Here is a 14050-nt window from a genome sequence, read left to right as displayed (position 1 = left end):
TTTGGTGTTTGACATCTGCTTACCATGTGGAGCGCTTTAATTAAAATTGTGTTTAGTACATGCATATACAGTGTGGCCTGAACCATATTGCGTGTAACCGCATAAACAGCTGAAACGCTATACTAAAACTGTCTATTGTGCCATTTTTTTGTTTGCATATATATATACACACACACCCTCCCTGATTTTTCTTCCCTGCCTGTGTGTATTTTTTTTCCCTACCCTGCACCACACCACGCCTTCCTGTGTGCCATCCTTTTCCCCCACGACCTTCGACTCCCGCAAAGCCCTTGTCGGCCATTTTCGGAAGAGAAGGCCAGCCCGCTCTACACATGCAGTGGTGGTGTCTTCTGTTCTAGGGAGTGGCTCGCAGGCTCAGGGCTGACAGCCAATGAGATTCAGTCTTGGCAGCTGTAAGTGCATCGCTCTAAATTGAAAACTCACCTGGGGTTATGCATCATACTTTTTTGGGGGTTTTGCTGTTCTGTGCCCCCACGCTGCTTCCCCTCTTTGCTCCCTGTTCCCCGGCCCTCCCTTGACTCGCCAGATTTTGCGTGTCTCGGTGCATCATTGGAGGGAAGACCACAGCAACGTAATTTAAACTGCTACTTTGAGCACAGACTCTACCTCTCTCCAGTGCACTTTAGACCGTTATTGTGCTGCACATTTGTGTGGCTATTTCTGCTAAGTTATGGTGCTGAACACCTTAGTGACCCTAACTCTGAATCTGTGTGGAGGCAGGTTTTTCTGTTTATTTTGTGGTTATTTAGCTGAAAAAGATATCTTCGTTTTGTCATGGTCTTGACTATCACAAGTAAAGTGATGCTTTAGCACTGATGAAACCTCATGATATCATTGCAACATTGTTGAAAACAGATTGCATAGATCCAGTATGTCTGATATGTAAAGATCTGCAAACTATTTCATTTGCTAGCGCTGCTATGTGATCACTTCGAAAATATGAATTCACATTAAGAGCATTAGAGCTTGTCATGCCAAAAGGGCAGCAAATGGAGCTAACGTTTTTGTGTCACAGTATTTCATTCGATACTTTGCACTCTGGAGGCAATGCTGTTGCTACAGCATTGCACATTTTAATACATAGGACTGCATATATGCTAAATAGATTTCTGAAATGGCACAATTACTCATCTTACTAAAACTGCAGCTTAGAGGCTGAGTCATGGTCCTAAAGACTTCCCTGTTTTACAGATGTTCCTAGAAACCCATCAGGGTAGCATTGTTATTTGCAGATGCTAATGAAAATACACACTGCTAGCAACCTTGATGTGTGTGTGAAGCATCACAACCGAAATCATTAGGTATATAATGGATACTTTTTTTGTCCAACTTCATGACAGAATAGATTCAGATGAAAAGCTGTAAACTAGCTCGATGCGACTACTTTATTGGAACCCTGTTCCCTCATGGCCTTAGCGTACTGAGATATCACGTATATTCCTTTTATATTCTCAACAAACAGTGTAGCCTCAGATTATAAAAATTGTCGTGGTAGGTTAGTGGCTATGGCAAGTGCTGGTGATCTCAAAGTCACATGTTCGATACGAGCCACGCCCATGCATTCTAAAGGGGGCAGAATGTAAGAGCACTTATGTACAGAGATTTAGGTCAAAGGAACCCCAGGTAGTCAAAAATATCTGGGGTTCCCCCACTGCGGCATGCCTCATAATTAGGTAGTGGTTCTGGCATGTAAAACCCTGAAATTTAATTTGTTTTTAGCTCTAAGATTGCACTAACAAATTGGAATTTTGTTAAAGTGTACAGAGTGCAAGGTCGTTTTCCATCAGCCAAACAGGTTTTTCTTTGTTGCAGAAGTGCACTGGAGGAGAAATTGTTTAACTCTTCGGTTGTGACCACCCAGTTTTAAATAACACTAGTGTTGTTATGGAGATGGCTAGATCTTAGGAAGCAGCCTAAAGGTTTCCTGTTGTGTACACTCATCGTTGCTTTATTTTATTCTTTTTTGTGTTCATCTGTAATGCCCTATTTCTGGTGGCTGCTCTGTGGGACTTCTTTCATAATTACTTTTCTTTCTGTCACCTCCCTCTGCTTCTTTTGCCTGATTTTTGAAAGGGGATTGTGTGCATGCCACTTAAATCATGCTTCTTTTGTTTTTGATAACACATCGATTTCTTTGCATTTGCACAGCTTTCAGTGGATTTTGCTACTTCCTTTTGGCATTCTTGGTTCGTTTGCTTTATTAACATGCATGATCTGCCACACTTTACGTTTTTTACTTAGTTCTGGTCACAGCATATTAAGCTTTTCAGTTCAGTGTTGCCCTTTATTGATTTACTTTTATTTATACGTACTACAAGCTCCGCTGTTGCGCTATTATAGCAGAAGTGGAACAGATGCACTCAAACAAAGAGCAAATTGTTGTGATGATGCGTGCATCATGCAGTTGCACCGTGTAATCAGTGTTGGAGTAATGCGGATATATAGAAGTAGAAAAGTTCACTGTTGGATATGATCAGTCGTATCTGTAAGCTGATCGAGTGTTAAGGAAGATGTGGTAGCTGAAAACAAATTCCAGTGGTCAGTGGTTTTGAGAAAAAAGCAGTACATTTCATTCCGTTTATTTACCCTAAAGGCCCATGAGTGGGCATTGCATAGAGGGGGACCTACAATCACCATAAAAATGACAGCGAATGCAAATAAAGAATAAACAGGAGTTGTTTAGATGAAAAACTATAAAAAAATCTAGAAAGCACTAGCAACATCAAAGCCTAAAAGCAATCTAAGAGCGTTATACATGGAAAGGGTGGCACAACCACATGTGAAGAAAAGCGTGAAGTTGAGGTCATGATGGTGGCCTCGTCCTAGTGGGCTTGGCAGATGTCAGACAATCAACAAGGAACACTAATCACACGATGCAGGAATAGCATGAGGAGAGGGATGTTAGGCTTAAAGAAGGTGTGTGTATATTCAAGTACGAAATATGCTTTAGAATCGTTCTCTTTTTTTTTTTCTTCGATGTGGCCATTGTTGTACAACAGCATAGTTTGGCTTGAATTACTTTGTTAAGACATCACAAGGTCACAAGGTGTAGTATAACTAAAAAAAAAAAAGGTTCAGCTTAAGAAAAGCCGACCTTTCTTTTTTTTTTTTTTTTTTTTCCAGCAGCATACCTCCCAAAACATCTCGCATATTTTGTCTTCAAAGATCTCTTTGTATGAGTATTGCTGTCTTTTTTAATTTTGTTTGTTATTCTTCTTTTTTTCCCTAGTTGTGGCCAAGTCTTTTTCCTTCTTGAATAGGTATCTCCTACTAACACACATTCTTAGTCACGCACTATCATTGTCTGTTTCACTGCAAACACAGGGCCACGTATATTTCTGGTGTAGCACTTGACTATTGTGCACAGATACTGCACATGTGGCATCGAGGCAGTAAGTTGTGTTTCTCAATCCCATCTAAATCAACAGCTAATTACAGTTTGTTGCTTACACTGCAGTTTCACAGGCGCTCCTCTTTAGCCACTGAGGACACTGTAATGGTGCAATGGTCAAGATGTAAAATCTCATGTAAAACCCCTTCACTGGGACCTTTGAGGTATTTTGTAAATAAATAGATTTTTGGTACACATTCCATGGTACAAGCAAAGAATTCTAGAATTGTGGACAGCATGGCTGTCAGTAAAAGCATGACATTTATGCCGCAAGATCCTTGGAGTCAGGGGCGCGATCACACGAGCATCGCACTTCTTGAACGTTCGCGTTGCCTCCTATGTCACTGAGTAGGCGATGTTCAAGTCACGCTCCCACCTTGCCATGCTGACGATCGCTAGCGAAAGTGCAGCGCCGGATCATGAGCATGCAAGTGAACATTCAGAAAGCGAGATGCTTGCGCAATCTCGACCCAGAATGCCTCTGAAATGAGAAGTCAGAAAAGGATGAGGAGACTGGTGGAAAAACTGATGAAGCTCTTTACCATTGATAACTAATGATTCCAAATGCTGATTCATTTAAGTCAAGGTCCTAATGAAATTCTGCTTGGCCCCATTGTTGATCACGGATTAATGTTTAACACGGTGAATATTTATACACCCATATTTAGGTTCACAAATGTTGTAACTGCTTCAAGAATGAATGCTCATTAGTGGTCAAGTATAAGGTGCAGTTGTTTTTGTCTGTCTGTTAGCAGATATGTTTTGATGACGTGACGACCGTTCACCTTCAGTCATCTTGTCCCTTCAGGAAGCTCTTGCCAATAGTCTGTGATACGGCATATGTGCATGTTAAACTGCAGTGAGGGCATGCAATCTGTCCTGTGGTGAAAGGGGATTGAGAAGCACGAGAATTGTCCCTCGTGCGTACGTGGTCAGGGTTTCGGGTGGAGCAAAGAGGTGAGCACGGCACCAGTTTTGCTACGGGGAACAGCGAGCACATTGAGCCTGTGGGTCACCGAGAACAAAATCTTTCTTGTCCACTGCCATTGCATTGCTGTGTGCTGCTTTGTGGCTCTCAAGTTTGCTATGCTGCGACGCTGCCGTCTTTCCTTTTCCACACGAGCCGCTCAGTCTGAAAGCAGCCGTTTTGCTTTCACTCGGTCCCTTCTCTATGTGTGATTACGGTGGCTCCTTCCTCAAGGTTGCACTGCTTTGCCGTGTAGCTTTCTTCTCAAGTTGGACCTTGTAGTGTGGAGAAAGAAAAACATTGTAAGGAAGGGCTGGATAGTGTTTTTTCTTGGTCACTTGGGTGAATAAAACAAAGGTGTGAATGTATTGTGCATATTTTGTCACTGTCACGGAGTAGCCTGCCAAATGCATGCTGTTTCTGAGCTTAGGGCTGGCGAGAAGTTTTTTTGCTGACCATACCGCGTTCAGGCAGCTTTCTAGTATGACATTTGTGAATTGTTAGTTAGCATTGACAGAAGCAGAAACTATGCGTCTGTGCTGTATCTGTTGTTCTTAGCCCTTGTCTTATCCTTTGTCCTATCTGCTAAATGGTTCCACTATCAAAAGCGCTTTAAAAAGGCAGCTCATTCATTTATTTATTATTTCTTTTCATCTTGTTGGTGTCGCACGCTTTTGCCACTGGGGATTTATGCCTTTGCATGTCACAGCTCTTGACACTCTTTGTGGCTCAAGATGTCGGTGGGATGTTGATGTGTGCTTTGACCTTGAACTCATCTCACTAAATTTGTTCTATGCAATGAGTGTTCTCTCATTACTCCCACTCAGCCGCAGATGGCCTGTTTTTACTTCTTAATAAATTTTTTCCCTTGCTTCCTTTTCATTTTCCTGCTTTTCTTACTAATTGGTCCCCATTGCGCCATTGGAAATGGAGCCCACCTCATAATTTGGAATATGGGTTGAGCTACTGTATAAATCATTTACCAAGAAATACTTTGCTAACCTGAACAAAACCAGAAGAAGCATTACGACTTGCATGTTTCTGGTTTGCTCACTTTTAACAGGAACGTAGCAGCGGTCAGTAAACGTGTGAGTGTACGGTACCTTGATTTTTGTATAGGTGAAGAACTGTTCACTCACAGTTGCTTCATAAGGCAAAGAGCAATGCTTTGTTTTTTACAATGACTTCAACCTGTATTTCAAATCATAGTGTTTTTTTACGGAATGCTGTGATGGTGGCCATGGTAGAGAGGTGGCATGGTATTGTTATGGCATTTTGCAATTCATGATGTCATTGCTGCTGGGTCAAAAACAAGAATTGTTACTGTTGGCCGAGTGCCATTCATCAAAGTGTACCTTTCGCCTCTCGCTCTTTTAGTACTGCTGCTGTTTACTTTCAATCTTGCTCATGAAGGTGGCAGGCAGATTTGGCTTTCTCATGTTTGTGAGGACTCTGAAGTTAATGGTAATGTTATCTACTTGCTCTCCTCTAGTGAACGGGCAATCGTCTTTAGAAATATTACGGTCCGATATACCAGCCAACTCTAACAGGACATACATCGTGTGAAAGTCAAGCTGACTGCCTCAACATTGGTTCTCACTTTTCTTGTAGCATAGCCTAACACATGTGAACCATGCATGCGATGTTGCGACTGTTTATCTTGGCCATCTTTTGAGAGATAGCAATACACTTACTTTGTTTAGCTGACATGTTGGAGCGATATAAAACTGGGACCTTCATAAGCTTGTCACCATTACCAGTGCCCTTTTTGTTTTTGTAATTCAATTCAATTCAGTTTTCAAAAAACAATCGGAACCCTGCTTGGATTCATAGCCAATATGACTCGTATGAATTGAGCTTGTTCTTCACCTGAGCAGATTACTCATGTGAAAGTTTCACATATAGGCACGCTGGAATGCGAGGACAAGCATGACCGGCAAGTAACTCTTGAATGCAAACAGCGCTGCAGCATGTAGATGCATATATGCCAGTGCAAAAATCTGACTGGTGCATCTATCACTGTTCAGCAATCACCCCATAAATGTATCAGATGAATACTAAGGGAGAGAGATCATTGGATTTTAGTGAGACTGCTGGGAGTTCCAGATGGTTCTTGCTCTTTATTGGCACCATTACTTGTTTACTGTAACAAAGTTTTGAAGTTTAGGTTTGTGTTTAAAACATGTATGTCAGAAAAGGTGGTGTAATCAAAGCTTCGGGCTTTTTTAGGTCAAATATATTTAGTAATTTTAGTTTATGTAATAGTTGTCACAGTTATTAAGCTCTTAAGTTTATTACTCATTAATGCAAACATTGCTGCAGCACGTAGATGCATATATGCCAGTGCAAAAATCTGACTGATGAATCTGTCACTCTGCAGTGATCGCCCCACAATGAATGTTGATGAAAACTTGGCATTTAAAATAAATTTTGACCACATTAGACAAGCAGGAATTGTGCAACTGGTAGTTTCAAGTTACTAATGAGCAAATGTTAAAACAGTTTAGGAGAGACAGCAAAAGGGGATGACTGCCTCACAGTGCTCTTCATCTAAGTTATATCTGCACAGAAGTACTGCACGGGATATCTTTTAATAACAAAACAGAAAAGTTTGCTGTACTTCTAATTTATATTGTTTTAATTCTTTCTTTCTGACATTCTTTTAACCAGCGCTGTCTGATTGTTTCATTAAAGTTCTGCTCGGTATTGTGTCTGGGGTCAATATTTAGATACATTATGGCATGCGCACATTTTTCGCAGGAACCATTTACAAGCTACAGCCACTTGTGTTTTTTCACATTCTTGTTTTTGCTAGTAGCACTGCCTTCATGTTTCGTGAACAAATGTGTGCATACAGTGTAGAAAAAGTTATTTCATTATCCACCTTTCGGTGTTGCTTGTCATGTAAGCTAAGGCCATATTTTTGATTTGACGATTTTCGAGGCAGTTACTTTCTTTGTGTGCTAGAGAGCTGGACAAAGTGTGAACTGACTTTGACAAGGTGTGGACAGCTGGGAAACTTACATTTCTGTTCACATCTGTTCAGGTTTTGCTATGTTTTGTAGACATACCAGCTAGCCCAGCCAACAGTATTGTTGCCTGTTAGCTGAGCTACTCGAATCAGGGATAACAAAAGAATCTTTAGGGCAAGCCTTTTTTTTCTGTCAGCATTATGTTCACATCATGTATGCATAGGTGTAGAGCATAGTGAAAAAGTGTTGCACTTAAATGTTGCTGGAAGAGACAGAGGAACATAAATCACTATGCACAAGAAGCATAACAGAATATGGGATTGACCTAGCAATCAGTAGCAGTTTCACTGAAAGAGAGGTAGGCAGGAAGAGGAGAGGAAACTTGGATAAGTTGAAAACAAGAAAGGAAACTTTATTTTTTACATGCCCAGCACAGCTTGTGTCTTGCTTGCAAGCATGCCATACATTGCTCAATTCGTGCAGAACACCTCAGTAATGTCTGTGTCTCTTGCATGCTGGCTAGCACCGCCTTATCAAGCTGTGCAGCGCAGTAGAACACAGCGCAGGGCTAGGTTGCCGTGCCCGTGCATTCGCATTTGCCAACCACCATGCCGTCTCAAGGGCATTCTATGGCACATACTTGTTTGACTCTCATAACAGCTCTCGCACAGAAGTGGTATTTCGCGAGTGGCACCACATGCACTGCTACCGAATTTCTTGTATGTTTGTTGTGCTGAGCAGAAAAATGTTGTGGAATCCATGAAGAGGAACTGGGCATCACGTCAAGGCATGTGCAGGTACCACATGGTGAATGAATCCACAATAAAGCTAAAAGCATGCACACCTTCGAAGGGTAGCCTACCTCCATTTTTAAGAAGTTTATATATTCACGTTGAAAATCCGACACATGGTACGCCCACTTCCACATCCCACAATTTTAGTTTATGTCTAACACTACCGAGCATTTGGAACTAACATGTGCAAAAGCATGGAGCATTGATTGATTAGTTAAGAAAGATGGATGATGTTCAGCGAGGAGCTTGACAAAGCACTCATGGACTCTCTAGAGACCAAACAGGCAGCAGGAAGAGCTGTGGGCAATCACTTTGTTTGTAACATTTCATGATAGTTGGAAGACGAATTAAACCTTGGAGCCTTCAAAATTTATATTGGCATTGTCTTGTAGCTTTGGTATATGTTGTTTCTGTTTTCGCACCCGGACTCAAGATGCCCACTCCTACTTTTTAACTCTGTATTACTAAAATTTAGATGTTAGTTATTTCAGAATATTACAGTGATCATATTCCAGGACTTTCAGCTTATTGTGCATCTTCCATCCTCCTCTTGCTGCCATGCCCTGCCTTCAATAAATCCCTATAAACCACCACAGCTTGACTTCATGCCATAGAGGACAAGGACAGAAAACAGATACGTGCCACGAATTCAGCGTGACCCACCAAATGGCCCCAAGCGTACACGTTGCTATGCTACAACTAATTGTTGATTTGTGCCTCCTTGCCATGTGTGTCTCATCGAGCAACGTTTAAGTGCAATACTCCCAAATTTTTCATAAACTGCCATGGAGCCCTATATAGAGTGTGTCATGCTGCTGATTACATTGCATAAAAGTGGGCATTGCAAAAGAAAAAAATGTTATTGAAAGTGTGGGCCCTGGTCTCTTCAGCAGTCTGTCTCCACGACCTGTGCCCTACTTCCCCGGTCCGTCCTCCCTCGTTTGCATTTCAGGCACACGGCACAGACCAACACGCGTCTGTTGAATGTGCTGTCTGATCTCGTGAAGACTTACGTGGACACAGAGCAGGAGATTCAGGATGCCTTAGGTCACCTGGGGCTGTCACGTGTTGATTCACCGGCGTCCAACACGGCCGCTGATGAGGACTACTCTAGCCTTGGGGGTTAGTGTGCATTTCCTCTCTCTTTGGTTTGTTTGTTTGTTTGTTTGTTTGTTTGTTTGTTTGTTTGTTTGTTTGTTTGTTTGTTTGTTTGTTTTCGTATCCTACTGAAACTGATATAGATCATGTGGTAATACTGCAGGTGTACAGCGGTGCAAGCCTTTGAAAGTGCATTCTCATCATTCATTAATCAGAGTGTGGGATCACATGTAACCATTTTGGCTTTGTTTAAGATCCTTCTTATTTTTGTTAGACATTAAATTTGCCAGGTTTCCTGGTTAGGATGTTCTTACTTATCTTAAGAGTACATTTTGTAAGAATTATTTTCATTTTCCATTCTCTTTATCCTTCTCATTGGCTCACAGGATGCCATGCCCCTGCTATTGTTGAGATCAGCCGCTTGGTGTGACAAACGATAACAAATTAATAGAATTGGATGAAAATAACCCTTATGAAGTATCGGCCCTGATGTGCCTATTATGGTGCTCTTGCAGGCATGAGCTGCCAAACCCAAGGCTCAAAGGAAGACTTTGGTGATGGCTTCCTCTCAGAGCTGTGCGAGGATGGACCTGACCTGACACCACGCACCTGGGACATGTTTGCCTCGGCTATTGGAATGCAGGACACTTCAGAGATGGAGGGAGAAGACGTTGTCCTTGGTGAGTTATCGCGAAGAACTGCTTTGGCGCATTTTCCACTGATCATTTCTTACTTTATTCATGCCTGCCTTTGCTGAATGTCATTATGTGTATCACATACACTTGGCAACTATGGAAGAATAATGATCCTCAGAAATATGAATGAACTGCCATTCGGTGCTTTGTATATGCTGTGAAGAGGGGAGTGGTGGCAGCAGTGAGATTACCAGAAGGCCATTTTCTTTTTTGTTGGCAGGAGTGCCTAGAGGAGGCACAGTGTGCATTCTGGAATCCATAGTATAAACAAGGCAGGGTGTACCTGTGCAGGGACAACCCATCTTTAACTTTGTCCTAATGAAAGGTTCAGTGTGTATCACTTGAGGGCACATAACAGTGTACTTACCGTGTTTACTCGCAAAACAAACCCACCCAACAGGGTGACAGACTTGCAGGCGCAGTCACATGACACTTTCATGCCCACCGTGTAAATTCAAAGCTAGTCTTGTGACAGGTTGCTCAAATCTACATTCTCGAAGCAGCATTCGAGTTCGTGGGTGACCAGTCAGCATATGCTGTCTGGCAAAATCAGTCAAAACATACTGCTACACGCGTATTGCCCTCCCAGTGATGACATTTAGACGCTCCGGGACGTCGCTTCAGCCGCCGGGGGATTATGCTACATGCGTGTGGTATTTGATTGTTTGACCGAGGCGCGCGGGCGCCATCACTCGAGAAAAAGAAGAGGAAGAATGAGCTGGGCTCGCGCTGTGAACCTAACCGGTCAGCGCTGCAACCGCTGTTGTAAATACAACCTGTAAATAGTTGCCCGTCTTACTGACTCGTTCTTCACGTAACAATATTTTTCTGTGTAATGAACGCTCCCCTCAAATTGACATCAGCATCTCTGGAAAGTAGGTTACATAGTAAATATGGCACTTTTATTTCCTGCTGTCCTATTATGGACTCTTAATACAACATACACTGTAAAATCAGTATTGCCTTTGACCTCCAAACTGCTTTGCAGGTGCAAGCCGTCGGCTACGCACAGCTGTAGACCGGGTGCTGCGGCTGTTGGCAGAGGTGTCGGAGCACCGTGGAGAAGACTTCCGAGGCCTTGTACAGCGCAACCGGGACCTGTGCCAGGAGTTGCGCCAGGAAAGCCAGCTGCACAACCAGCTCGCACTGGACCTCCTGCATGCTCAGGGTGAGTGGTGGGGCCACTGTCTCACCAGATTTTGGATGCCCCGGCCACACTGCAAACAGCCATACATGCTGCAGGGTTAAGCAGTGCAAGCAGTAGAGACAATCTATGCAACATTAATTTATTGTTGTTAAATATTATCTGGACAGTCATGTTGCATAGCTCTAATGACTAACTTGGCCTTCTTGTTTAGTGAAGAGTACACATGCACACTAGGTGTACCATTCACAAATTTGTTAACGGCTGTTGCGTGCTTTTAACACAGATTTGGGTACGATTTATCATTACTTTTCTGGTAGCAGCATGGCATGAAAACCTTTTGCTTTTATGTCAACACTTGCTTTATGCAACTCATGCAGTGCACCTTTTACAACCTCGTTGTCAGGGCACGTGATGACGACGGCAAAGTCCTGTGCATATCGCCGACCATTTACTCATCCATTTCTCTCAACACCTTAGAGCTCTGCACCTATACAATTATGTGTAAAAGGCCAGTGTGCATGGTGCTTTAGCTGGTTCATCCTTGCTTGCCCGCTGTTTCTGTGCGTAGAGCGAGGTCGTGCCCTGGAGCTGGAGAAGCAGCGCCTAGAGGACACGGTGTCTCAGCTGGAAGAGCAGCGAACAGAGCTGCAGCGGGAGGTTCGGAGCCTGCGGGCGCGTGCCCAGCGTCTTGAGGATGCTCGGGAATCGCTCGGGGAACAGCGCCAGCTTCTGGAGGAGCAGCGCCGCATGCTGCGCGAGGGGTTGCACGAACCTCAGATCAGTGAGTGCTTCTCCGGATGCTCTTTTAGGGGAATCCTTAGCTGCACCTTGATGTGCGCTTATTTATTAACATGCAATGATGTTCTCAAGTGGCCGTCCAAGGTCCCTTTGGCTTTTATCAATTCCATCCCCACTTTATTATAGTGAGTTGTCCTGGAAAAGTGTGTGTGGGCTGTGTGTGTGTGAGCACGTAGGTTACAAGAAGGTAGCTGTGCTCGCATTTAATTGCATTAGCTCACCTTTCATTGCTAAAAGTTCTACTTTTCCCTTGCCCATTCTTACTGTTGCTGTCACCAATGCATGGGATGGGGAAGGGGTCCTGAAACATGCTTTAGGGAGAAAAAAAAAGGTCTGTTGTTGCTATTCACCACACAGTAGCCACCGTCTATCCACTCCCTAGTGTTGACCCACTTCATGCAGTGGATATTCTCTATTCGAATACATTTAGTAAACGTTATTCCTAAAGCTTTTCTTGATTGTGTTAATTAAATGAACTGTTGACTCACGTCTTTAACTTGGGTCTTATGGTTGAAGCTGTCATTTTGAGGACCACCCTTGAAGTGGGGTTCACTGCTTACATAGACAGTGTTGCCTTGGAGGCTGTCAATTCCTTGACCCTGTTTCTTTTTTGTTTCTTTTTTTCTGTTTCTTTTTGAACTCGTGAAAGAACCAAGTCAAGTTTTACCTTTGCAAATGCATAGTTTACACTCCTGCTGTAATAAGTACAGATAAGATGTAGAAAAGAGAAAATGTTTTTCTCATCAGATTCATGGACGACTAACATACTTAGCTGTGTTCTTTGTGATGGGACATTTCTTCAGAAATTTGTTGCATATAAAGCCAAGGCAACTATACATACTATGTAAAGTACTTCATTTGTGAGTTCTAAACCACACTGCCGCCGGTTACCTACTGCTTATCCAAATCAGCACAGGCATAGAATTTCCTACAATAATTACTAGAGGGAACTCTGGTCAACGTTACTAGAACCAACTCAGTTTCGCAGCTCCGCATATTGGCCAGCGCAAGCATGTGGCGCTCACGGCGGTCGCGTGAACACCGCTGCGGTCGAGTCCGGCTACCGGTTGGCCGCATTGGCTGCTGCTGCAGTGGCGCGGCAGCTTGTTATTGCACGCACGTTTGCTCGTCTACGTCAATTTATTGCTCCACTGAAAAGCTATACTGCTTTCGTAATTAGAGTTCATGGTTTTCACTGAGTGACAGCTTCGCAAGCATAGTACGAATCCCAAGCGCGACGTGTGCGCTTCAATTTCTACGGCTATATGTTATACTGCGAAGCTTGATGTGCCCGCCAGATAAGGCAGTTCATAATCGATAATGCAGGAGCGGGATAAAAGTAGGATAGCTAATGAGGGAAGCAGCAAAAAAAAAAAAAAATACGAGAAAACTACCGGATAGCATGAAAAAGCTTTAAAAATTATTGTTTATTTGGCCATCTGCAAATGGAGAGTTCCCTTACATCCTATACTGGGTGTCCCAACTATCATGCACCAATATGTAAAAATATGCAAATGCCACGTAGCTGGATAGAACCAGGATAATGTCGTTTGCCGTCGCTTGGAGATACGGATTATTTTTTGCATTCTGCCTAAATACATGATTAGTCTCAATTAATTAATCAACTTCTCAAATATTATAATTAGATAAAAAGTGTCAATGAGAAGATTATAGAGCAGCATGAAAAAAAATCGCGATACAGCTTTCTGCTGCTCAATACGTGCTGCTACATAAAGTGTTTATCCAAGCACTAAATAAGCCAGAGAATACATGAGAAATTGCCACGTGACTGGCCGCTCAAGGCTCTTTGCGTATGTTCGCGGGCTTCTTTCACGCTCGGAAAAACACTTTTATGTAGCACGTATTGAGCAACAGAAAGGTGTATTGGGAGTTTTTCATGGTTCTCTACAATATTCTGATTTATACTTGTAATCCAATTAAATTGAGAAGTTGATTAATTAATTAAGACTAGTTATGCAATTAGGCGGAACGCAAAAAGTAATCTGAGTATCTCCAAGCGACGACAAACATTACCTAGGTTCTGTCCAGCTACGTGGCATTTGCATATATTTAAATCTTGGTGCAGGACAGTTGGGACACCCTGTATAAGCTATGCATTTCCTTGTAGAAAGTTAGTCGTATTGCGTGCTGGCCTACCCCCAAATTT

At 42.7% G+C, this 14050-nt stretch overlaps 1 protein-coding gene across 11 annotated transcripts in view; it reads left to right on the top strand.

Annotated features, from left to right (window-relative positions):
* LOC119441900 (protein lava lamp) overlaps positions 1–14050 on the top strand; it is a 281369-nt gene that overhangs the window by 203905 nt on the left and 63414 nt on the right. For 7 of the 11 annotated variants that reach the window (XM_037706551.1, XM_037706554.1, XM_037706560.1 and 4 more), the window contains 5 exons: positions 288–413; positions 9098–9267; positions 9759–9923; positions 10927–11106; positions 11654–11866. In XM_037706551.1, the coding sequence (XP_037562479.1) occupies positions 288–413; positions 9098–9267; positions 9759–9923; positions 10927–11106; positions 11654–11866 (854 nt within the window). The remainder of the gene's footprint in view (positions 1–287; positions 414–9097; positions 9268–9758; positions 9924–10926; positions 11107–11653; positions 11867–14050) is intronic. The other 4 variants (XM_037706556.1, XM_037706555.1, XM_037706559.1 and 1 more) reach the window with 2 other exon arrangements.

Source organism: Dermacentor silvarum, chromosome 2 (assembly GCF_013339745.2).
Source record: "Dermacentor silvarum isolate Dsil-2018 chromosome 2, BIME_Dsil_1.4, whole genome shotgun sequence".
NCBI lineage: Eukaryota > Metazoa > Arthropoda > Arachnida > Ixodida > Ixodidae > Dermacentor > Dermacentor silvarum.
This window is presented reverse-complemented; position numbering and strand designations above follow the sequence as displayed.